This window comes from Condylura cristata, unplaced genomic scaffold (assembly GCF_000260355.1).
Source record: "Condylura cristata isolate star-nosed mole 26May11 unplaced genomic scaffold, ConCri1.0 scaffold00024, whole genome shotgun sequence".
Classification (NCBI taxonomy): Eukaryota; Metazoa; Chordata; class Mammalia; order Eulipotyphla; family Talpidae; genus Condylura; species Condylura cristata.
Window position 1 is genome coordinate 27325666 of NW_004567125.1, and position 27595 is coordinate 27353260.

General features: G+C 35.7%; 1 protein-coding gene across 2 annotated transcripts in view; it reads left to right on the forward strand.

The window, feature by feature from the left end:
* The window catches only part of SWT1 (SWT1 RNA endoribonuclease homolog (S. cerevisiae)), an 86477-nt gene extending 59792 nt beyond the window's left edge, over positions 1-26685 (forward strand). The window contains exons 16-20 of one of the 2 annotated variants that reach the window (XR_001145739.1): positions 3134-3265; positions 14350-14416; positions 20045-20109; positions 25500-25723; positions 26485-26685. Coding sequence is in view for 1 of the 2 variants with exons in the window: in XM_012728848.1 (XP_012584302.1) it covers positions 3134-3265; positions 14350-14416; positions 20045-20109; positions 25500-25629 (394 nt within the window). In the remaining variant the exon portion in view is untranslated. Of the gene's footprint in view, positions 1-3133; positions 3266-14349; positions 14417-20044; positions 20110-25499; positions 26437-26484 lie in introns of those variants that run through there. The other variant, XM_012728848.1, reaches the window with a different exon arrangement.
* Positions 26686-27595: the final 910 nt, after the last annotated feature.

Sequence of the window (27595 nt, forward strand, 5' to 3'; positions counted from 1 at the left end):
TTTATTTTTGTTGAGTTTCGTCAGTTCTCCATATATTTTTGTGATCAGTCCTTTATCACTGCTTTTGTGTGAGAAAATGTTTTCCCAATTAGTGGGCTGTCTGTTTTTTGTAAGGTGTCTTTTGCTGTACAGAAACTCTTTAACTTGATGTAGTTCCATCTATTTATCCTTGCCTTCACTATTGTGGCATTGGGTGCTGTATCTTTAAAGATGTCGCTGAAGTGTATGTCGTGTAGTGTTTAGCCCATCTTTGCTTCCGGGTATTTTATGGTTTCCGTTCTTATGTTTAGGTCTTTAATCCACTTGGAGTTGACTTTTGTGACTGGAGTGAGGCAATGATCTAGTTTCATTTTTTTGCATGTAGCTTCCCAGTTTCTGCAGCACCATTTGCTGAATAAACTTTCTTTGTTCCATTGTATCTACAGAACATTTCTTAGAGAAATAAAGAATACCCAAGTAAATGAGAAAACCCATGTATGCTGATAGGAATACTTGAGAAAGTTGGAGGACTCCTATTTCCTGATTACAAAACTTACTACAAAGCTGAGTATTTAAAACACCATGCTACTAGCCTAAATACAGATATATAAGCCAAAGCTGAGTATTTAAAACACCATGCTACTGGCATAAATATAGATATGTAAACCAATGAAATAGAAGAAAAAAAATACAGAAATAAGCCATATACTGTGGTCACTTTATTTTAGCAGGGACTCCAGGACCACTGACTAGGGAAAGAATGGTCTCAAAAAATGATGTTGGAACAACTCAATAGCTACATGTTAAAAAATGAAGCTGGATCCTGACCTTGTGCTACTTATAAAATTTAACTCAAAATGAATAAGTGATCTCAATATGAGCTAAAACTATAAGATTCTAAGAAAACATAGTTATAAATCTTTGTCACATAGGGTTAGGCAGTGATTTCATAGGTAATAATGTTTAAAACACAAGCAATAAAAGATAAAATAGGGCTGCCTCGTCCTACAATTGAACTGCACCATTCAGCAAGAGATAATAATAAAAAAGCTGAACTTAATCAACTTTAAAACTGCATGAAAGTAAAAACACATCCTACGTAATGGGTGAAAATATTTTCAAACCATGCATCCTACAGTAGTTCTAGAATCCAGAATCTACTGTGAAGCAGAACTTAGCAACAAAGGACAACCTGATATAAAAAAGAAAAAAAGGGGTTGGGGGAGGGACAAAGGACTTGAATAGTCTTTTGGAAAGTCATCTTTTCACAGAAGATACCACAGGTGGCCAACAGGCACATAAAATATTGCTCCATGCCATTTGTCATTAGGGAAAAGAAAATCAAAGCCATAATCAGATGCCTCTTCAGATTCACTGTGATGATCGTAAAAAAAAAATAGGGAAAATCATTGATGTTGGTGACAGTGTGGAGAAACATTCCTCCTAAGATTGTAAAATTGAGCAGCCACTGTGGAAAATAGTATCATGGTTCCTCAGGTAAACATTAACATGTAATCACGATGTGAATCAGCAGTTCCACTCTTTGATACAAAAGAAATTGAATACAGGTGTTCAAACAAAAATTTGCAAATGATGTTCATAGGAACACTATTTACAGTAGTGTAAGTGGAAGCAAGCCAGTGTTCATCAACAAATGACTGGATAAATGAAATGTATATCCACAAAAAAGTTCACAAAATGGAATGTTCTATTCATAAAATGGAATATTTTAAAACTATAAGATGGAAGTATTGACATACTACAGTGTGGATGAATATTGAAAACATACTAAATCAAAGAATCTAGACATAAAGGTTCCATGTTATGATCCCATTTATATGTTGTATGTCCACAATAGGCACATCTATAAAGACTGAAAGATGAGTGGTTAGAAGAAACCGAGGTAATGAAGGAATGCTGAGTGACTCCTTAATGGAGACAGAATTTCCTTTTGGAGGGATGAAAATGGTCTGAAACTGGAGATTGGTGATAATTGTACAACCTTGTAAATATATTAAATTGTACAATGTAAAATGGTTAAAATTATGAAGTTGATGTTAGATTGATCTTCAGTTAGACAATGTTTTGGAAGTGGTGTAAAATAGGGGAGAGAAGTCACTTGAATACTGTCTTCTGACACTAATCATAGTTAATCAAAACTAACATAGCTAACATATTTACATTCATATTTGTAGTTGGGCATATGTCTTAGTTTCCTAAGTCTGCCATAACAAATTACCACAAAATAGGTGTTTTAAAATAAGAGAAATTTATTCCCTTCTACTCTGGAGGTTGGAAGTCTGAAATGGTGTCTGTATGGTTGATTCCTTTCAGAAATTCTGAGTCTATTATGGAACTCTCTAAGCTTCTAGTAGTTGCCAGCAAATACCCAAATGTGTCGCTTGAGTCTCTACCTCTTTCCTCATATAGCTTCTCACATAGTACATGTGGCCTCATTTTAATGTGAGTAATTCTAATAGCCAAACACTGCTTTTAAATAGGTCTCATTCTGAAGTTCTGTGTGAACTTGAGTTTTAGATGACTATTCAATCCATTGATTTTTTTAATGTGCTTGGTTTTATGTTATATAAGTAAATTTTGTAAATTTTAAATTTTCTAGATACCATAGAGTCATTTGAATAGTTGTTGGTATTTCATCAAGTGACTTAATTCATAATTCATACTTTTTTATATTGTTAGCATTTTGGTGGTTACTAATTATTGCTATATTGTGAATAATTATGGCACAGATTTCTAAAATTAGAATTAGTAAGGTATGTGAATATTATAACTTACACTTTCAGTAAATATTTAATCTGATGTCTAATTCCTTTCTTCATACTTATGTACTGAATACTGTCTTATGTTTTATTTGAATATAGATTAATAGTATTACTTCTCTAACCTCCTTTGGTCTCTTAGAACAAAACATTATTCGCACCTTTTAAAATGTTAAAGGACTGGTGTCCTTTTTTACCTAGTACCTTTGTGTGAATGCCAATCTGAATGTTCACAAATCACTATCCTTTATTTCTAGTTTATGAGATATGAGTTAAAATTACTACTTTATTTTATATACCAGAAATGGAAATACTTGAATTATAGTAAGTACAAATTAAATATATGAGTGTATCTTTCCATTTTCTCTATTTAGCACCGATGTCTTTCAGAGACTGGGCTCAAATTCAGCTCTTACTTTTTCAAAAATAGCCTCGTTTGAAGAAGCATTTATATATCTTCAAAAACTAATGGCCGCTGTAAAGGATATTCTTGAAGGAATTCAGAGGTAAGCACAAATTAATTTTTAAAATCTCATTTATTTTCTCTTCTAGGATTATCAAGCTTTTTCAAAGTTGCTGGGAGGCTTCCAGCAGGTGCTATAAACTAATAGGTTTTTGATTGGATTCTTCCCCCTCTCTTACAGAAAAACCCTTTCCTAGTTTTGTTCCACAGAAATGTTTTCAGGTTTTAGAAAACAGTAGAACAGATTGTAAGCTTTATAAGGAACTTTATTTTCTTTTTAGAATAACTGTAGGTCCTAGAACAGTACCTGCCTGGCACATAGTGGACACTCTGGGATTATTGTTGAATATGCTAGGGTAATTGTCACTGTCTTTTTAAAATAAATAAATGTTAATATTGTTAATGTGATTGAGCCCCTCCGATACAGTTTCCCAGAACTATAAACATAAAAGTTTAAGCTATAGTTTTAATGCTTGAAGACTTTCACATAGAGATTTTAAATATTTGTGAAACACAGAACAAACATAGCCCGAAAATGCTATAGAATGGACTGTATAGCATGCTTATCACATGAAGTCACATGTTTCTTCCTGTGACACATAGAAGAGGCCAAATCTAATCTTACCTTTTTTTGGTCTTTATACCAGAATTGCTAGTGAGGCAGCTTGGTAATAGAAGAATACTGTTCTTTATCAATCAGCTCACTACAACAAAATTGATTTGACATTAGTTTGTTGAAGTTTGAGGAACTTGAATTTTTAAAACAACAGTGTAGGTTTTTTTTCTATTAAGGGTTTTGGAAATCACCTCATTGTTAATGCACAAAGCTTTTATACCTTCTATTGGATCATCATCAGTTAAATGATTCCTACAGCCAAAATTACCAAACTGCTAGCCATTCTTAAGTTAAATGAATTAAAGATATGATTGATTCTAGGGCAAGTAAAACATTATCTCTAAATGCAAATTCCCTTCTTCCCCCTTCCCCCCTTTTTTATTTAGAGCATGATTAATAAGAATAGCTCTAAGAGGGAGAAATATTCTATTCTGAGTTGTAATTGTGTAAAAAGTGTTGCACATCTAGGTTGCACTAAAGCCATGTTTGATAAACACCCTTTGACAGGAAGTAAGGATGTAAATCTACATTCAGTCACTCAGCAAACATTGAGCATCATTGTTGCTTGGCATTATACTGGGATCTGGGGTATCAAAGGTACCTAAGATGCAGCCCCTGACTCCAAAGAACTTCAGAAATAGTGCAAACAGTCATGTTAAACAGACAACTATGATAAAGTTAAGAGGAACATATACACTAGAAGCAGGGAGAGTTTGATACAAAATGAGGTTGGATCCAGGTGGAAGGGAATATCTTCTAAACTATGCAGAGCAATTTCTACTTTAGGCCAGTATTTCATGTATTCAGAACCATTAATTGTGAGCTTTGATGACAGCATTTCTGGTCCACTACTGCATACTATACCATCCTTTTGGAAGTGTACTATATATATCATTAGCATATTACTGGACTTCATATAAACTTTTGCTATAGAGAACTCTAAAGGTTTAAATTTAGGAGTTTTAAACATTGACACCTTCATCCTCTGGTCCCAAGATTCTGATGTAACTGGTAATCTGAAAATATGTGTAATATGAGGATCCTAGAACTTCCTCAAATAATTATAATGTGGAGGCAAGGTTGAGAACCACTAGCCAGTATGCTTAGCCATTGCTTGTCAGAGCGTGGTCACAGAACCAGCATTGCCATCACCACTTAGAACTTGTTAAAAATGCAAATTCTCAGCCCCACTGAATCCAAAATTCTGCAGGTATGGGCTGGCAGTCTGTGCTCTCCCGGTGAAGTGGTGAGCAATAAAGGTAAGCACCACTGAAGTATTTTTAGCTTTGGTGGCTAGTTATAATCATCTCGGGGCTGTAATTAGAAAACAGTGGCTGACCTGGACCTTATCCAGAACCTATGAAATCTCAATTTCTGGAGTCGGTACTGGACATACCCATCTTTCCAGACTCCCTCTGTGATTCTCATGTGAACCAGGGGTGAGAAGCTTTAGCATGCTCTGCTAATGTAAGACTATCTAGAAAGAAGTACTGGAATTTTAAGGCTTATCCAATTTTGTCACTCTCATTGGTGAGGACATATAATTCCAGAAAGATATTAGGCACTGCCACTTTTTAGTGTGTGGTCTGGGATGGCTAACAGTTTGGTAATTTTTAGCTCTAGGAATCTTTTAACTGATGATGATCCAATAAGAGGTAGAAAAGCTCAGTTGTCTTTGCTTTGAGCCTCAGTCTTCACCTCTGTAAAACGAGCAGAATGCCTTACCAGAGAATTTCCCAATGTTACTGTGCTTTCAAAGTCAGGTGTTGGTATTGCTATCCAAACCAGTCATTCTCAAATAAGTTTACTAAGTTGTTGGAGGACATGTTAAAACTGTGAAGTTCTAGATCTTACCTAAGATTTAGCCAAAATCGTATCTGTAGGTGTTTTGTAGAACAGGGAAGTTGTATTTTTTTTTAACATTAAAAAAAAAAGATTTATTTATGTATACAGAACTGGGGTATAGGCCAGAGGCATAGGAACAGTGAGAGGATTCACCAGAGTCAGAGTGGGGAGCAGAACAGGCAGATCGATGAAGTATACTGCTGAGGGGAGCAGTGGGCTGGTCAGGAGAGGTCTGCCACGCCATGTGGTACACTTCCCTGTCAGGGATCGAACTCGCCTGAAGGGGCTGCTGCTCACTTGCAGTGCTGCATCCTAACTTGATGTACAACAGGGAGGGCCAGGAAGCTGTATTTTTAACAAGCTTTCCAGAGGATTTGAATTCAGGTGTTCAGGGACACAAACAAATCTAACCGCCTCGCTAGTTCAAGAACTTGAATTACCAGTAGAGGGCAATGTGAATATAAAAATTGCTCATTTCCACATTCACTAATCAACAGGAAACTAGTGAAATTGCAACATGTTTTGTTTGCCCTTCAGACAATAAGCATTTAAATCAAAATGTAATAGAAGTTAATAATTACATTGTTTTGTCAGGTGTACATGTGGTCTTAAAATCCTTCAAGGGAATGATAATAAATTGAAGTAAGTTGAATTAAATTAGTTTTTGACTGACTGGGTGGGATTTTAAATATTTAAACTTTGAAAAATTAACTCAACTTTGCCATTGTCTAAGCCACTATTGTGTAAGCACTGTCTAAGCCAGTGCTTATTAAATGAGAACTGGATGCCTTTTTTAGAGGAATAAATCAGATAAAAGTTTGTGAAAATACCTTCTAAACTCTAACATATTTATGTGTTGGTCTTATTTTCCTCCTTCAAGCTGATGTTAAATTTGAAGTGTTTAAAAAAATGTGAAATCTTTTAAGGCTAAATAATTATGGTTATTTCAGATGTAAAATATTGGTGCTGTTGACCATATAGTTATGTAATTGGAATAAAATACCTAATTTTGCAAAAGTTTAAAAAAGGCTAGGAATCGGGCCCTCCCTGGTGGTGCAGCGAGTTAAAGCATAGCACTAAGAAGCTAAAGCTGCTTCAGCATGAGTTCTATCCTCGCCCCAGAGGTGACCCACATGGCACAGCAGACCTCTCCTGACTCGCTTGCTGCTTCCCTCAGCAGTGTTCTTCATCTGTTGGCCTGTTCTGCTCCCCATTCTGTCTCTGGTGAACCTTTTCACCACCCCTGCACCTCTGGCCTGTACCCCAGTTCCGTGTGCACAAATAAATAAATCTTTAAAAAAAAAAAAAAGGCTAGGAGTGTTGCTAATGTCCATATGCTCTGAATACTTCCTTTTTGGGTGGGAGAGGAAATTTACTTATTTGTTTTTGGTTTAGGAATTTCCCCCCTCTCTCCTTTTAGGGGTGTATCATAGGGTTAATTTGAACACCTTTGTTAATGGTTTCCTTTTCTTAACACTGGAGACAGTACTCTTTCCACAGTAGACAAAACATGTGTCAAGATTTTTTTTTCAGGTCAGTATTGTTTGGTCTCATTTTTACTTTAATTAACTTTACTTAGGTTGATACGATTACTCTCAGGATCACCAAAACCTTTTGCTTAGTATATAAAGATGATGAATTGAAAACTAAAGTAAGAAAAGCTCTATAAGTTTGCTAATCAAAAACAAATGTCTGCTTGTGCTCTGGGCTTAAGCTGGCATATCTACAGAGGTCATGTGATCTAACTTGGGCATGCTGTAAATGTGTAAAACTTTAACTTGAAACCTAATGCTGAAAACAAAGCACTTTAAGTATGTATTTTGGCTATGGAATGGATAATGCCTGCCTGATTTAGAAGCAGAGGATAGTACAGGGTGGGTAATTACAATCTGCCTAGATTTTATAATCGTGATCATGTGTTTCAGCTTTATGGAATAAGGTTAAAATAATATTTAAGATATTTTTAAATCCAAAAATATAACTGAATTTTGCCTACGTATATATATTCATTTTTGTCACTTGACTTATTTTAACATAATCTCTGTCAATTCCATAACCTCTATAGCTTTAGATGAAATATTTGAAATCATAAATGCTTTCTCAGTGTTATAACTTGAATCATGTGGGGATTGGGAGAGGGAATTATTAAATCTTACTAATAACACATTTCCTTAATGTGTTTTTATATGATAAGAAATTTCTTGTGCTTAGCTATCCTGTTTTTCCCTACGTGTCATATTTGGCTTGGCTGTATTTAAATGCAGCAATAAGTGAGTGCTAACCTTTGGACATGATCCTATTCTACATATCGTCGTGCCTGATCATAGAATATGATTTTGGAAAATGAGATTTCTGCTTGGATTTAGGAAAGGAAGATAATTTTTGTCACTTTCAAATATTTCATTAATGTTCAGAACTAGTGACCTGTTACATTCATATAGGTTAAAATATAGAGTTGTTTTTTTAAACACAATTATAGTTAGTTGAGGTTTTTTTCATGTTTTACATGTATTTTTTCTTGTTAAGCATAAACAATGAAATTTCTTGTCAGTCCATTTAAATATAAGAGCAAAATACATACTGCTAAAATCTAAATACATGACTCCTGGAAAAAGGAATTCTGTGATCACAGCTTTTTAGGTTGGTGAATGATTCTGCTTCTTCAAAAGACTGGAGTTACATTTGAGGGAATAATCTTATTAGTGAAGTACTTCATGGTACCTGGACAGCTAACCTTTGAGGTTTTATAAACTTTTTTGGAGAGGGTCATCCTTCAGTTGACACAGGGGTAACATCTATAGGCTGTTTGTTGATTAAACTTATGATTGAAATAAACGGTTTTATTACAGTGGAAAACAAAGACCTTAAGGACTTTTCATCATTTCAAATCACTGTAGTATGCCAGGTGCAATTTCTCTTACATAGAATGGAAAAAAGGTTTATTGGTGTGTTGGTCTAACCTACATTTTTTTAGACTAATTATGCTTCAGCCTCCCCTCTCCTCCTACCACTGGACTTCCTGCCTATATTCACTACTCTTACCTAGTGTCATGGAAAAGATATAGACTCTACTTGTTTATAGAAGGAATGTCAGTGTCACATTAAAGGAAAAATATGTGGGTGATTTTCTTGTGTGGCTGTCTTGGAAAATGCTGTGTGACACTGTGTGCCCTCTGGCCAAACTTTATATCCCTTCCACTAACAAAACATATAATACAGTCTTCCCAAACCCCTAAATCTCATCCCGTTATGCATTAGCTTAAAGATTATGATTCTGTCATTTAAATCATGTCCAGGTATTTCTAAAATTTAGTTTTTACAAGTCTTACGTAAACAAGAAAAATATCACAACTATTTATTTCTTTGAAGTAAACCACTCTCTACATTGAATTCTCTCTGAAGCTGCTGTAGGCAGTGCCCATAAAATTCTGGAAAGTCCTGTTGTTTAATAGAATGTGTAAGGCATACTTAGGACTCTTAAAGAGTCCTTAAATTCGGTCCGAAAGATTCTCCAGGTCTTTCTGAGGTTTCAACAAAAGGTTTTAAAGTAATGTAGTTGTCTTCATATTTAAACCTTGTTTTCCTGACTTAGTTGTTAATAGTAAGTATTTGAATAGTACTTATGACCTAAGATAATTTTGGTTGTTACTTCAGGAGCTTTGATACACTCGGGGACATGTGACATGGAGAGAATGTACAAAACACATAGACAGTGACCTCCACTGGGAATTGATTATTTTTCATCAACATTATAACGATATGACACTATTTGAGGACACTATTACAGGATGTTATGTAATCATCTTGACCATCCATCTCTGTAACTCTTTTAACTGTCTAACTGAAACTCTAATCCTGTTACACAGTAACTTCCTATTTTCCCCTGCTCCTAGCTCCTGGCAGCTGTTTTATGTCTCTGATTTTAGCTATTCTTAAGTTTACACACAAAAGAATTGAGAACAGTTTCTCAGAGATACTTGCATACATATGTTCATAGCATTATTCACAATAGGTAAAGTGTGGAAGCGGTCCAGTGTATTTCCTGGCCTTTAAAAGGTGGGAAATTTTGAAACATGCTACCAAATAGAGGAATCTAAAGACTTTTTGCTAAATGAATAAGCTATTTGGATATATTTAAACTTTAATTAATTTCATAGCCTCAAAGATTTTTAAGTTATATTAATGTAAAAGTTGTCACCTTGCCAACAGAGAACATAAGTTATTCATTTTTGTGGGAAGTAAGTTATGGTTTATAAATATTGAAGAACATGCTCACTCTTTGAATTTCTAGAATTAGAATAATAAACTTGAATATTCTAGATGATTTCCTGAGTCTGCTGCTTTTTTTTTTAATAGAGGAAAAGTTTCATTGAATTTTTATACTTGAAACTTAAAAATTAGTTGACTTTAATGCATCATTTGACTTTTATATTTCAGTTATATTATTAAGTTGTGCCTTTTTAAAAAAAATTGAATGGCTTTTTTTTTCTTAAAGAGATACATTAATATTTATCTAATGTTAAATGGATGAAATTTAATTCAGATTAGCATGTTATTTAGGTTAATTCTAATTGTTCCTAATAAAAAACTGAAGTGCTCATGTGATTTAGAATCAAGACTTCATGTAGGTGTTAATTCTGTTACTAATTTCCTTTGTCACTTTGAGAAAGATACAAGTACAAAGATTTTGTTTCAGACATACAGAAAATAGGTTGCCAAGAAGCATCTGATAAAAGGCAACTAGGAGTTTTTTTCTTATATATAAAACTCTGTAAACTATGTTAAAAGAATTTTATTTGACTTGTTTTCATATAAAATGGTATGTAGGTGGTGGTGGTTATTCCTTTTCTTAGTGGAAAATGCCTGGACTCTGGGGTCAATAGCAAGAGATTGAACACCTACCACTGCTCTGTAATCTTGGGCAGATTTTTACAACTGGACACCTGGTTTCTTCAACTGAAAACTGATGATTATAATAAATCATATTTATTTGTGCCATGTGTTATACTACGTATGTTAAGTGTGTTATTTTATTTGCTTCATATAATGACTTTAGGTGGTAATGTTACTCTCATTTAGCAGTTCAGGAACTGGGGGTGGGGTGCAGAAAAATAAGAACCTTGTTCAAGGTCACATAACTTCAAATGTATAAAGGATTGGAGGTTATATTTATAAAACAATGTCAGACTTTATTTAAGTGTTCAATTAAGACATCCCGCATCACTATTGATGTGTGAGGAAAGAAAGGTGCATTCAGATCAGATTTGCTTTTATAAATAATCTAAGCTACAGATTGAATCTGGTTTCAGACTTCTATTTGCAATTCTGATTCTGTAGTTCTAGAGTGAAAATTTTAGGTTGTAAAATAATTTGAATAAAGGCAACACATCTTATAATTTTATTTTATATTCCATAGCTCATAATATACATCAGAGCAAATGGTGTGCATTTAATAAATTCTTAACATTATGAAGTTTTCTTGGAAGTACAGATGTAGATAGATTTATAGTAAAGATGGCCATTTTCTGAAAAGTATTTTATTTCCCTGTAAAGGCTAATTCTTTCATTCTATTAGTCTGTTAAAAAGTTACCATTGGGGCCCTCCCTGGTGGCGCAGCGGGTTAAAGCACAGCACTGAGAATCTAAAGCCGCTTCCGCTTGAGTTGGATTCCCGCCTGCCCCGGAGGAGACCACATGGCGTGGCAGACCTCTCCTGACGCGCCCGCTGCTCCCCTCAGCAGTGTACTTTGTCGATTTGCCTGTTCTGTTCCCCACTCTGTCTCTGGTGAAGCCTCTCACCGCCCCTGAGCCTCTGGCCTGTACCCCAGTTCTGTATGCACAAATAAATAAATCTTAAAAAAAAAAAAAGTTACCATTGATGGATAATTTCAGTACTTTCATTCTAAGAGTCTTTTGTCTTCATACTGGTGGAAGAAAAAAAAAAGAGAGAAAGCTATGGAGAAGGCTGACCTCTCAAGAATTTTGTGGGGGAACTACTAAGGCATGAACATCCATAAGCCATTTTATTCTGCATAGCCATAAAATTCTACATTTTATTTTTTGTGTATTATTTTCAACAAGCTTTACGTCCAATTAGTAAAAGTTTGCAGATTTTTTGTTAGTTTGTTTTTTATACCAGACCAAATTCCATTCTTACAAACTCAGGGTTATTAGGAAATAATAGAACCTAAATTCAGCTGTTAATTCCAGCAAATTTTAACACTGTCTAGTGCACTCGGAAATCAGTTTTATTAGACATATTATTTTATAACAGATCCTATGATGTATGCATCTTGTTCTTAAAAAAAAAATAACATGTGTATTTCTATTCTGGTAATAACAGTTGATCAATCAATGATGCTGAGATACTGATAAATCTTTCTTCATTAGATCATAATTCTGTGATATTTGTACCAAATGGCTTTCCTTAGAAACTTAAAATTTCTGTGTTTCATCACAGGAAAGATTACTGGTAACATGTTTGCTTACAAGTAGCAGTTGAAAAGTGGTAATGTTACAGGGCACCCCAATGTGAATTGGGTTGACCTGTATCTGTTACAGTAAGAGGAGACTATCAAATGGACTCAGATATTTTTTGTCATTATTTCCTGTGCTTGAAGGAGATTTTTGTCATTCGTTTGCTCTTTAGAACTATGATGCTGTGATCTACAGTGGATCTTTGTCTTTTTGCCCACTGATATATCCAAAAGTCAAGAATAGTGCTTGACCTATAGTAGATCTCAAATATTCCTCGAATGAGAGATAAAAGCATCTCTTGTTCTGTTCTGCATATCTTTAGTATACATCTTACTAATACAACTGTTATCCACTAATTTGCCTCTTCTACTGGATTAACTTCCTCAGTACGACTGTAGGAAACATAAATGAAACCGGGTTGGGAACCTTAAATTATCATTGTTTTTTTTTTTTTAAAGAAATGTAAATCATTTCTTTATAACTTTAGATATGACTTGTTGCTCTAAGTAAATGACTAGTTTAGTTAAGCCCAATTATTTTTGCAAAGTATTTCAGAACAGAGAAATGTTCAAAAAAGTCACTTTTTTTGGTGGTTATCAGCTTGAAGTTTATAAGGCTGTAAAATAAAATATCTTGTTTCATCTATTTTCCTTACTCTCTTATATGAACAGTTAGAATTATTTCTAAAGTTATTAAAAGGAATAGGTGTAGTCTACATTCCTGATAGCTTGTTTACACTAGGTTGTAAAGTTAAAACTATTCTTTTCTATTGTCTTTCTGAAGAATTGGTTAATTTATTTTAGATAGCATTGTTTAGTTCTCAGATTTTTAATGTAATTATGCACCTTCCTCAGTGTACTATTCTCCATCTGTTTTGGAGGAGGAGGTGTTAACAGACTATATTTTATTTTTTAAGATTTATTTATTTATGTATAGGCCAGAAGTGCAGGGGAGGTGAGAGGATTCACCAGAGACAGAGTGGGGAGCAGAATAGCTAGACTTATGAAGTACACTGTTGAGGGGAGCAGCAGGCAGGACAGGAGAGGTCTTCTGTGCCATGTGGGTCACCTCCCTGGCCGGGGATTGAATTCATGCTTAAGCAGCAGTAGCTAGCTTTGTACTGCTGTATTTTAACACATTGCGCCACCAGAGAGCACCAGAAGACTATTTTTTAAATTTACTTGTTGGGGAAAATATTTCCATGAAATTGGTGTTCTTTCTGCAAAATTTCATGTATTTCAAAGATACAATATATGTGTCTCTCCCAAGGTAGTATATAACACCTTAAAAAATGTCAGTATATCCTGAAAAATTATTTTTATAACAGTTCTCCCACAATTCTAATAAAGACCAGCTACTTTAAATATTTAAATAAGTTAATGACTTTATTGAACTCTAAAGTTCTCCAATTGGCAAGAATTTGAGGACCTACAGTTATGACTGACATGCGTGGTTTGATTTCTCATCACTAGCTTGATGAGATTGTGACTTGAGCTATGGAGGATGGTAATGGTGATATTGCAGCATTGTAATTTGTGTATGTGTACACTTACAGTGCTTTCTGCATGTCAAGCATACCCAAGCTCACATAGCTAAACAGACCCAGACATTCTTATCACCACTGTGCCGTGATGATAGGATTGCTTCCCTCTTTATTTTTCCAAAAATCTTTTATCCTAAACATATTAAAAGTAAAAAAAGGAGAGAGAGAGCGAGAGAGAACACTTTGCTATTAAGAGAAATATGTCTTCCTCTTTCCTTAGTTTTCATTTGTTCTTTTGTTACATTCCAGTTTTATGAATTCAGTGTCATTTCCAACAATTCACGTAGTATCTTCTAATGTTTTTTGAACTAGGCTACTAAGCAACCAGACTGCTAGTTCAAACAGTGTTATTTGAATTCAGTCACTAAATCTTTTTTTGGGATTTCTTTTATGTGTCTGGGAATTAGTTAACCATTGTCTGCTTGGACTAGCTGACCATTTCTGGGAAAGTTTTCAGCCTTATCTGCAGCTTAAATAGTGTAGGATACAGATGCACTTCACATTTCTGTCTTTCTTTTTTTGAACACACTATCACTGTAATTCAAAATGTGAACTATGATTTCACATAAATTTGTGATTATTGATGAATTAATATAAATAACATTATAATAAGCAAAACTGTTTTTACCTTTTTTTTTTTTTTTAGGATTCTGGCCCCAAACAGTACATACCAAGATGTTGAGACCCTCTATAACTTCCTCGTCAAGTATGAGGTATGAGAAATATTTCAAAATATTTATCATATGTCCATATAAACAAACATGGTAGTAGTTTTCTAAGATGGAATGGAATGCTATTTAATTTAAAGTTTAAAGTTTGCCAGTCAATGTTTTTTTTTCTTTCATTTGCTAAGCAAAAGCATACACTTGATTCCTGTAATAAGCATTTTATCAGGTATAGGATCGTTTCTCATCTGGGTGCCATTGGCTAGGTACTTCTTTATTGTGTGGAGTATCTTGAATATTTAACATTCCTGCCTCCAGTAATGTCTCTGTATATCCCTGTTCCTGCTTCTAGTAATAGTGAGTCATTGTGACAACTGAAATACCCTACCACCCCATCGAAATTACATATCCAAATGACCCTTTGGAGGGGAGAACCTCCTCCAGTTGAGAACCACTGATTACTGAAAAGGAAAGCTGTAATTTAGTTGCCTCTGTAGAAGCAGCTTAGACCCTGTAGTTGTAGTTTGTAAATTAACCTGTATATGCATCTCCTCCTCATTGCTGATCCAAGAAAGTGTTCTTTTGGGCTTCACTTTAGTCTGCCTGAAGTTGTTTTCCTATTCTCCTGTCTAGTTCAGTTGTATGCATGTATGTTTCATTTTTGAAATGCTCCAACTGAAAGAATGTTGTTTATGTTTAGGCTTCACATTTCTTATGGAAACAAAATTCTGTAAATGTGTTTCATTTCATTCCCGGTTAGCCCTTTATTCACTTTTTAATATGCCACTTCGTACAATTAAGAGCCTAGCTAGCCATCATACTTTACAGATCAATGTCAGAAGGTATAGGACTATGTTCTCTAGTTGCAGACCCGGAAGCTATTTGGGTACATCCATATTTGATGGATTTGCAGTGGTTTCGGCATTGTACTCCAGGTCTTAGAGTTATTTAAGAGAAGTGGTAAATAGACTTGGACATGTCCCAATGTGATACCACACTTTAACCATTGTGATAATGACTTAACTTTTGACCTGGTTGGACATGCTTAAGCTCAAAGAGTGAAAAACCACCTTCCTGCCATCAGTGACAGTGCATGTCCAGTGGGTTGTACAGACCTTGAAAGGCTATTAGAATCAAAAACGGAACTTGATTTAATAGTACCAATGAAACTTGGGAATAAGATGCACAGACCTATAGCCATTAGTAAAGAAACTGCTAGAGATGTTTGGCTTATATGGTCAGACAACAGTTTGTCGCTGAAAGAGCAGAAATCCTAACCCTTAGTGGTTTCCACATAGAGTGTGCTCAAAAGACAAAGTAACAGAAAAGTCTTGGCAGAAAGGTGCAGTACATTGATTAAGACCAACCCCCCATCGGTTCTGGGTCTCAGTATTCAGCCCTTTTTAGACATTTGATGACTCACCATGAGTAACTTAAATTCAGTAGACTTTTATTGGTTAGAAAGGTGTTTTAATTCATTTAAAGTTTTATACTTTTATGCATGTAAGGTGGGGGGTGAAAGGATTTACCAGAGACAGAGTGGGGAGCAGAACAGGTGGATTTACTAAAATAACACTATTAAGGGGAGCAGCAGGTAATACAGAAGAGGTCTGCGCCATGTAGGTCAGCTTCCTGGCTGGGGATTGAACTCGTACTGCAGTGGCTGCTAATAGTTTCGTAATGCTGAGACTTAACCCTTGTATCACCAAGGAGACCTAGAGAGGTGTTTTTATAATACTAGTATTATATCAACCTAAATTGAATGAGAAATAAAAATTAATTCAAAGAAGTTTGAATATCCCAATGTTAACTTTCTAATTCCGCCAAAATAATTCCTCTTTGGCATTTATAATCTGATATTACCCCCATTGCCAGTTATAAAAAGCTACTTTCCAGAAGTATACCTGATGTTCTTCTTTTTTAACAACATGAAACTGCAAGAATCAACCATTTTTAGATGCTTGTCATGTTTTTTAGGGACTTTTTTGGAATTAGCTTTTAAATTTTACATTTTATGTCTACCTGTCTTTAAGTATACAGTTAATAATTATCTTAACTGATGATTGTGTGATGCCTGACAGTTTTCAGTTTTTTATATATGTTCTACAATAAAACAAACATTTGGCAAAAAAAAATACATAAGAAGAAACAAAACCTAGTGACTGAAAACACAAGAGTATGAGGTCAACATGCCTGTGTTCAAATGTTGATTCTGCCACTGGTTAACTGTATGAAGAGTTACTTCATTATCCAGTTTCTTCATCTGTACAATTGTAATAACTTAAGTAGATAAATTATAGGTATTCTTGAAAACTAAATAATAAATATATAAAATGTTCTAAATAGTATCAGACACAGAGTAATTGCTTAAGTGTTACCTATGTTAAAGGAAAGAATGGGGTTTATGTGTGCTTTTTTAAAATCAGCTTTATTATTGTATAACTGTGTTGAAATTATTAAAAGCATTTCCTCTTTTAGGTGATTTATTTAATTTTTCATCATACTTTCTGAATTTCAAATTGAGTCATTCCAATAACAAAAATGTGTGGAAACAAGTGAAAAATCACATATTTTGGAAAATTCTGAAACATAAAACCCTCTGTTTTGGGTTTAAGCTTCCTGTTGCTGAGCATAGTTGGAGAAAATATCTAACTTGTAATATAAAATAATGTGAATCTGTTACCTGGATTTTAAAAATAATTTCTCTTATCAGAACTTTCTACATTTTACATGTGACTATATTGGTAGTCTTTATTTTAGTTCATAAATGGTGATATTATTATCTGAAGTTTTTAAGTTCTTTGACTATTTTCATACTTTACCTTTTTCTTTTGTTCTTGCATTTATTTCCTAATTTTCAAAAATCGATATAACAGTTTACTTTTATATCTTTTGTGCCTTTTCCCATTGTTTTTGCATTTTTAAGAGTTTAAAATAACATAGGCTTTTCTATTATTTGTGATTCAACATAAATAATTGACACATTTTGTACATTCTGTGTATATTGTATTCTGACAATAAAGTAAGCTTAAAGAAAAAATTCCTAAGACAAAAGCATTTACCGCACTGAACTGTGTTGATTGGTACTATAAGTTTATCTCCTTTGCTGAAAAAATTTGCTTGTAAGTAGACTTGTGCAGCTTAAGCCTATGGATCAGTTGCATTTTGTGTTCAAATGATAACAGGTGCAAAATCAGTTCTTCAGCTGATTTTTTCTCAACAGTTGATAGAGGACAGATCATTTCATTTTCCTTGGCTCAAACATCTGCAGTGCTGCTCACATTTTCTGGCCTAATTTTGATATCATCCTGGCATGTTGGGGTTGAAAATGTAAAGAAGTGAAAATACAGGCAGAAAATGTAAAGAACTGGGGCTTCCCTGGTAGCTCAGGGGTTAAAGTCTCAGTGCTATCAAACTATCACCAGCCAGTGTGTGTTCTATACTCAGGGAGCTGATGCACATGGCGCAGCGGACCTCTCCTGTCTCACCTTCTGCTCCCTCAGCAGTGTATTTCAGTAGGGCCTATTCTGCCCCTCACTCTGTCTCTGGTGAATCTTCTCATTCCCTACACCTCTAGCCTATACCCCAGTTCTTGTATACATAAGTAAATAAAAATAAATCTTAAAAAAAAAAAAGAAGTAGAACCTGGACTGGTTAATAGTAAAGCTTTAAATGTATATTTTAGAATATTCTTGTAAGATTCTTCTAATAAAAATTACACTCAGCTTATAGTAAGTCATTACCAATTTCTTGTGTATTACATATAGAAATGTGTATATTATTATGCTATAAAGTATAAATATGAAATCCTAGATTTAAGTAAAAATTTAGAATTATATACATTGAAAATGTTATATATTAAAACTATACATTTTTTACCTTCCATGAATGAAAATTTTCATATAAATGAAGTAAATTTCTATTGAAAATACTGAAGCTCTGATATTGGAAGCTCTGCAAATTCATAATACCCTCTAGACTCCATAGATGATTTTTATGATATGAGGATTAAAAATATATATTTTTTAAGATTTATTTATTTATGCATACAGAACTGGGGTATAGGCCAGGGGTGCAGGGGCAGGGAGAGGATTCACCCAAGACAGAGTGGGGGCAGAACAGGCTGACTGACGAAGTACACTGCTGAGAGGACAGCGGGTGGGTCAGGAGAGGTCTGCTGCGCCATGTGGGTCACCTCTGGGGTGGGGATCGAACTCATGATGAAGTGGCTTTAGCTTCTTAGTACTGTGCTTTCACCCATTGTGCCACCAGGGAGGGACCTTAAAAATAGATTTAACTAAATCAGGGTAGAATCTCCCCCACCAAAAGTACATAATGAGTATTACTTTACACATTAAAATATGTATGTATGTGTATATATATAAAGTCTTATTGTTTCTTTACTAATTCAAAGCTTCTGCAAATTTAGATGTTATGCTTTCTATTATATTCTCTAATAAAAAGAACTTTCCTCTACAGATTTCCAGATTCTTCCCGATATATATATAGCAGGTAGCCAAAATCAGTAGTAAGTCTCAAGAAATACAGGTTTCTTTCATAATACTCCTCATGTATAGCATGGTAGTTTTTGTGTAATGATGGACTTTTATACTTATAGCATTGTAAATTATATCTGAAAGATATTTATTAACTTAAACATTCATTTAAGTATTTAGACCTCAATAGCCTAAAAAACACATTTTTTAAAAAATGTTTTTTTTTTTTTAATATTTGAAGAACTGGTGTATAGGCCAGAGTTGCAGGAGGTGAGGGTGTGGGGGAGGATTCATCAGAGACAGTGGGGAATAGAACAGGCAGATTTACTAAAATACACTGCTGAGGGGAGCAGCAGGTTAGACAGGAGAGGCCTACTGCACCATTTGGGTCACCTCTCTGGCTGGGGATTGAACTCAGACAACAGTGGTGACAGCGCTGGGACTTAACCCCTAGACCACCAGGGAGGCCTTGAATAACACATTTCTTTAGGAAATTTCTACAAATCGAACATGTCCCCAAACAATAAATCTTGCCACACAGTTTATAATTGTAATATTTAAATGAAAATTAAAGTTATTTAGTAATAGCTTCCTGAGTACTGAGCCACAGTATTACAATTTTAGAGTTCAATATTAAGTTTTTCCTTCAGCTTGAATTATTTCTTATGTTCAGGATATAAACAAATTATGGCTGTTTCCACTTAAAATAGTTTACCCCCATTAAACTAAATCTACTCCAGACCTTTAACTATCGAATGATTTGACTTTTACTGACAATTTATTTACTGTTCCTAGAAAATGTTGAATATGCACCTTAAAAATCTTTAAAAAATGACAGGCTAATTGAACTATGACTCTGTTAATAAGAGAAGTAGTAATAGAATTAAATACTTCACAGAGTACACTTTTTTCCTTTCCTTTTCATCTACAAACTGGTGATTGGTTTTGTTAAGATTTCTCCTAACCTTAGTCCCATCTCAGCAATGCTGTTTCTATGAATAACATTTTCAGTAGCCCATAGTTAACCCTATGGTCACTGCAGTTCTGATTGTTATGATTTAGTCCTTTCTATGCAGTAATTAGAAACTTGGGGTTCTGCTCCCTCGAATATGGGCCTCTCTGTGCTCTCAACATTCATTTTATTTAATATGCATTTTTAATAGCTACTTTTTTTTTTCAGTTGAATAAAAATGTCAAATTTACTGCCCAGGAACTCTATGATTGTGTTTCACAGGCTGAATATAGGTAAGTCATGTCCACTTACAAATGTATCATGTAACAAGCTTTTACATGTATAGCACTTCGTGGTTATAACAGTAATGTATGTCTTCATTATGCTGTGAGTTTTTTTGACCTTTATTGATATGAAATATTTTGCACATGGAGCAAAACAGTGTTTTTATGTGTGTGTGTATGCATACATGCTTCTGGTATAAGGCTTAAAGTAGTTCTCAAATTTTTTGGCATCTAGACTCATGTATATTAAAAATTATTGGAGACCCCCCCAGGAGCTTTTATTTATGTGGTTCTATATTTACTGTACTAGAAATTAAAATTAATAAATTAAAAAATCTGTATACATTTAAAAATAACATTAACTTACCAAAAATAAGTAATATAATTATGAAACTAATTTTTCCCAAACAAAAAAAAATATTACTGAACAGAGTGGTATTGTACATTTTTTGCAAGTCTCTCAATGTCTGGCTTAATAGAAGACAGCTCTGTTCTCTTAACAGGTTTTTCAGTGAGTTGGTTGTGATAATCACTGGAAAGCTGTACACTCCTGTCAGACTAGAATACAAAGAGCATACCACATTGTGTGAATAGTTTCACCTCTTTGACTTCACACCCCTTTAAATGAGTCACATCCCACCTGTGTCCACCAAACGTGTTTTGAAGAACAGTAGCTGTAACAAATATTCACGTGCCTGCCATACTGACATAACAGACCTTTATGCATCCCTATTTGTATTCTATCCATCCTTCCATTTTTTTCCCTAAGAATTTTTTGTATTTATGATTCTCATCTTTAATTAAAGGCCCTGGGCAAACAAATCCATGAAGAAAATCCTTTCATTGATTCTTTCCAGTCCCTACTTTTACTTCAAAAAAATTTTTTCTAGTTAATTTTTTAAAATTAAAAAAAAATTATTTATGTAAAAAGAACTGGGATGTAGGCCACGAGTGTGTGTGTGTGTGTGTGTGTGTGTGTGTGTGAGAGAGAGAGAGAGGGAGAGAGAGAGGTCCACTCTGCCATGCTCCCTGTTGAGGGATTGAGGGATTGAACTCATGCTGCAGTCGCTCGCAATAGCTTGATAGTGCTGAGATTAACCCCTGTGCCATCAGGGAGGCCCAACCTTAGGTTCTTTTTTCTTATTAAAAAAAAAAATGTATTTTTATTTATTTATGCATACAAGAACTGGGGTTCAGGCCAGAGGCACAGCAGGTGAGAAGATTCAGCAGAGGCACAGTGGGGAATAGAACAGCCTGAGATATACTTCTGGTCAGTGGGCAAGACGGGAGAGGTCTGCTGTGCCATGTGGGTCATCTCCCTGGCCAGGTATCAAACTCATGCTGCAGCGGCTGCCAGTAGATTGATAATGCTGAGACTTTAACTCCTGTACTACCAGAGAGGCCCTTAAGTTTTATTTTTTAACTCAACATTGAAATTCGTCCATGTTGTACATCCTCATAGCCTCTAAGAAGTAAGAGCCCCCTGGACCACCAGCTCTAGAGAGAACACAAGAGGAAGAGAGGTGCCCTCAGTTGCTAGAGTCCTTTCCCCACCCATACAAACATACTGAGAATCTCCTGATCTGTCAACAGTGCCATCCCAGACCTCCTGGAGAAGGGCAGGTACTGCCTTGTCATGTGCCATCAATAAAATGCACTGTACTTTCCACACCCTCCAAAAAAATAAACTATGTCCATGCTGATGTGTGGGCAGTAGTTGGTTTATATTCAGTTCTATTAAAACATGACAGATACAATCCTACATACCACTATTGCACTGTGTAGACTCATGGAATAAAGGTCAAGGACTCATGGGAGAAAAGGTGGTGAAGCACTTTACTCAAAAGCTTAATAAAGACCCCATAAAAAAGAGATAGCAATGTAATCAGAATATCTTATGTTTGTAACTATAAAGATGATTAAGAAATACCATTGCTATAAATATGATACTTTATCTTGAAAACAGAGCTTAATTTTGCCTTGGAAGTGGCCATTTGGAAGGTTATAGCCTGTTTGGGTTAATGTGATGTGATAGAGGAAGGCTGTGGAGTGTCAAATGCAGGTGGACATGGCTCAAACACACAGAAAGAAAGCTGAGGTAGCTGGTATGTGTTTGGTGTGTGTGTGTGTGCGTGCCTGTGTATACCTGCTCATGTGTGGTGTATTCCTGAGTAGCTAGACTCCATTGCATGCCGTTTTCTCTCTTAGCCAGTGTTTCTCATGATTGAGATTATAAACAAAAGAAAAAATGGTACTTACTCCATTTGTTTCTTACTTCATCAGTGGCACTGCTGCACTTTCACGAATGTTGCAGAATTGCCTATTTCCACTGTTATATAATATGCCACCGTATCACCAACTCACAGTTGGTTACTTATAACTTGTAGGTACAGTTCCGTGGCTATAAAATTTTATGAGTAAGCGAAGTAACAGTTAAGTATATAGGTACTTCTGTTAAACTCTAGATTGAGAAAAGCAGGATTTGAGGATTTATAATCATATGTAAATGTTACTGAGTAATACAGTTGTGAAAGTTCACTCATAGACTAAAACATATTTTTCAAGAATATGTGAAGCCCAGTAGACATGCATAATCTGATATAGTAGGGGTGAAATGATTTTTACCCTAATCTTCAGATTATCAATAAATCAGTTGTATCCTTTATAGGTCTTTACAAATAATCCATATTTAAAGGTTTGTATATACTAGATTTGTGTCAAAAACATGTCTTCCAACCTTAGCTCTGTTTCTGAAAGTGTAAAAAACTCACCATAGATAACTTAAAGGGCAGATTTTGTAATTCTAATTAGACCTCTAAAATTATTTTGACTTAAGCTACTTTGGGAATGGTTGGAAGAGTTTTTTGTAGGGAATGAGTGAAACATCAAAGTTGAATGTTCAAAGTTAAACTCTCTGTACCTTTTTTTCCTCTTCATTTTCTTCCCACTTACTTTGTTAGGGATTTAACTCTGATTTTAATAAGCTCTCTCATAACCAGGAGGACAGTTAATACCTTATTCAAATATCTTGAATAAATTGACAATAGTGGTTGCTGAACTGTAGATTTTTTATTTTTTTATGCTTTCTTTAAATTTTTTGTTTTTAACTTTTATATATTTTTGTGTAGGACTAGGGTGTAGATCAGAAATGTGGGGTTGAGAGGATTCACCAGAAACAGAGTAGGGAGCAGAACAGGTAGATCTGAAATACACTGCAGAGGGAAGCAGCAGGCGAAACAGGGGAGGTCTGCTATGCCATGTGGGTCAGCTCCCTGGCTGCGATCAAACTCAGGCTATATGGTGATAACTCAGAGACTTAATCCCTGGATTACCCAGTGGCTAAGAGTGGACCTACTCTGAGATTTTTTATTCTGCTGCTAGTTTTTAAATGGTTTGCCATATTTAGACTGAAAGGTATTTCCTACATTAGTCTCTAGGGTACTCCACACCTCACAGTTTTCAAATATTGCCAAAAAAAAAAAGGGTTTATTTTTAATGTTTCATATGAGACACAGGGCTAGTTGCAACAAACCAAGTGGTAGGGTTTTCCTGTTACCTTAGAGGTGAAAACAGTGATTTAAATTGCATATACCTGACCACCTAGCCAGGTTCAAAAAACAATTTCTTATGTTGTCTGAGTTTTCCAACCTTTGTTTTTTGACCTTTTAAGTGTTAACAGAAGACTGTTGCTATCTCCATTATATAGAACATAATTGACACCATATTGATTGCTGTAGCAATCTGTGTGTGTATATGTGTGTGTGTGTAAAATTAAAAAGCTCAAGAACACAAAACCATTTTGTAGCTTCTGATAAAGCAAGAAAGTAAGATTTTAGGTAGACTACTTTTGATGCAAGTTGAATTCCCATAAGACAGTAAATTTGCGTGGTATTTACATCGGTAATTCATTTTGTAGACTATGAGATAACTTTTCCTCTTGCCAATGAAGTGTGAATCCTGCTTGCCCTGAGCATTTGAGTATTTACTCTGGAGGACAGATTATCAGACAGAATACTAACTAGCTTCTATGGTGTCTTTCATACTTATGAAAGACTTATACTTATTTGTCTTTCATACTTATGACAAATCAGTAATAAGCAGTAGTCTTGAGGATGCGTTGGCCAGTCTCTATAAAGTCATTTATTTTTCCTGTATGACATGCAGACTAGTTTATGACATCACCCTTATAAAGGACCTGAAAGCCTAATTACACGTACCCCAGTTTGGCATTTGTAGCAGCAGCTGCTTTCATTTCTTGTGGCAGAGGCCTTCAGTACCGATCACTCCCCACTCCAGGGATCAGGTCTATGGTAGCATCTTCTAGATTACATTAGAACTGTGCTTCAGGACCTAAGTGTCAGCAGCCCTTGAAGAATTAGAAGAAATGCAGGGCCTTACTTATCCTAGATCTTCTGAATCAAAAATTCTGGGGATAGAGCCCAGCAATACATTTCTACAATCCCACCAGGGCATTTGAAAGTTTGAGACTCTGCTGGACGTGTTGTGTTCGATACTCATTTTCAAACCAGTCTTCCTTTCTCTGTGCCTTCATCTCTGCAGCTCTCCCACCGTGCACCCTCCATCCTGGATTTTTGATCCTTGCCCAGTGCAGTGCCATGACTTAGGAGCTCTGTTGGTGTGCACCCAACTCAGTAGTTCCAGGGCTCAGCACCACAGCACAAACCTCTTACTCAGTACAGCAGGGTTGTATTTCCAAGTTTTTACTTTCAACAAAGTTCAACTAGAGTCTTTCTTATGCCTTTTATTTGGGCTGATTCTCCTGTTGTATAAACTGAAAATTGCTTTTTCCCTCATTCGGGAGTGCTGGCTTGTTTTGCATCATTTTTGTTGTGCATATCTGGAGGTGAGCTCTGTCTTCACTCCACCCATATCTTGTTGGGCTGTACCTCATGAGTTCTTTTTAAGTTTTGTAGTGCTAACAACTTCTGTCTCCTTCCCAATACCTGTTCCTCTCAGGAGGTAAATCCTCTTAGTATTCTTCTTTTAAATCAAACCAGTTAAGATAAAAATAATGTGATCTATAGTGTTTGCTTACCTCTTGATTAAGATACTCTAATATCAGCCTTTCTCTTTCCGGGGAATGTCTTTCAGAGATCAGCAGACTAGTTATAAGACTGTAATTTGGCAGCAGGTTGACCCTTATCCCCGAATTCTAGGACTTGCCCCCAAGGGCTTCTTATGACTATCTGTGCATCCGTGTACTCAAATACTTATTTTCTTGTATTGTTTTGTCTGTGCCAGGAAACCATAGCTGTTGATATTTTCTAAAATATCAAAGAGCGCCTTTCTAATCACACCAGTAAGCCTGTTGTATTAAGATTGTCCCCATTTATCTGACCAGCTGGCTTGTTGTGACTTCACACTTCTTTATCCCCTAGGGAGAAGTTAATCATCGGATGTGGGCAGCTGGTGGAGATGGAATGCACCATGCAGCAGTGCAATGCATCTGTGTACATGGAGGCCAAAAACAGGGGCTGGTGTGAAGACATGCTTGGCAATAGTACTTAAATGCTGACTTGTAACTTACAAGGAATTGCACTTGTCTTCCAGAACAGAGCCAAACCCAAGAGCTGTTTAAGAAATGTCTCATTGGTACTAAAAGGTGATTGCCTATTACTGACAGGCTCTGAAAAGCCTGATGCATCTAAAAATCCTATGCTAAGCTGTGGACTTAACTCATTTTGAGTTGATGATACCTCCCTACCTCTACTTCTGATATTGAGCCAGTATGTCTAAGGCAAGAAGAATCAGCTTTTTAGTCATTTTAGGCCCGGAGTCACTGTAGCATCTAAGGAAAGCCTAAGGCTAAGAATTAGCATTACTTTTCACTCTGATACAGCAGTCACCAGAGATACTTCCAAACCCAAGAGTTAGTAGGTCTCCATGCTCACCAAATTCTATAAATGAAATCTTACCCAGGGCTGATTTATGATCAAACTGTCTTCCCTGTATATGAACATAGAACACCCCCTGTCCCTCACAGCAGTGAAGCTGATCCTGATTTCAACTCCAGCTTGTTACACAGCCACTTTGCTTCCTCCCCGGGGATGTCCTCCTTCTTGCATTTCTAATGGGAAGAGCAGAGAGACCCTTACACTGAGTTTTTCCTTAAATGTGAAGCATTGTGGACTAAGTGGCAGTGACTGATGTTTGCCCCCAGCTAAACCAAGTGTTCAGTTGACTCACTTTTTAGTTATACAGTAAGTTGGAGTCTTTATTTACTAGAGTATATTATGCATTTGTTAATACATTAGCTAAATCCAACTTGGTAGTCTATTATAAATGTTAATTTATTTTTAAAAAGCAATAAATAACTTATTTTTAGTAAGATACTGCTTTTCATTTTACTTCCATTTGTTTCAGAACTGTGTACAAGTTTAATTCTAGAAGTGACCTTCTCCATGAGAGAACTTACTGCTCACTACAGACAACGCTCCCCTCCCCGCCACCCAAGTGTCGTCAGGGATGTGAGCTGGGTAGAAGGAGAAGCTTCCAGAGCATCACTGCTCTCCACCTCCTTTTTTATTTTCTCTTTTCTTCCCTGTGGAGCTAATAAAGCATCTGCTCCCCCAGTCTTTCTCTGTTTCCAATTGGTACATCTGGTTTGGGTACTTTATTACCTCCTCCTTTTATCTTTAATGTGTGTTACACTTTGCAGGAAATTTTATTCCTGTTACCTCCATTCTGTTCATTTCACCCTCATATATGTGGTTTTTAATTTTATTTTAGTTCATCTTTCACCTGGCACATCGTTTCAACCTTTTTTCATTTTGTTAATATTGCTATGTAAGATGCTTTCTACTTTCTAGTCTTAAAATTCATATGAAAAATTTGCTTCAGCCTTTGAAATATTTTCTACAATTTAGTGAAATATTTTTTCCTACTTCTCTTTCCCTTCTTGTTTGCTGCTCTTAAACATTGTTGATTTTATACTTTATATAACAGTTTCCTACAGGTGCTAGGGTTCCCTTTCCTTCCCTCTCTCCCCCCCCCCCGCCCCCCCTTGATTCCAGAGTGAAAGCGACAGGGTTTCTCACCATAAAGCCTGGAGCCGCGCCCACCCGCGACCACCACCACCTATTTTTTCTTTTCTGTTCCCTCCTCTGGATTGGAGCATCTCAAATCACATAAAGATTGCAAGCCCCGCCTTGCAGAATATGCATTTGTTTTGATGACAGAATTACTACATACTCAGAAGGGGAACTTCAGGTTTCAAAATGTCCATTCTTCAAAGTGTATAGCTAGTACATTTTGGGCAGAAGCCATCATGGAGCATGCCATGAACCAGAGGGGCTGGTGGGAAAGCTCATGCCAGGGGTGTGGCTCTCCATGTTCTACTCTTGGCCTTGCCCTTGGGAGGAACTTGATGAGAAGCATCCATGAAGATTATTCCAATGAAGTGTCACAGTGGGGAGCTGCAGGCATTTTCCACTACCCTTTTCTTTTTAGCAAAGACAGTCATTTCCCTCCTCAG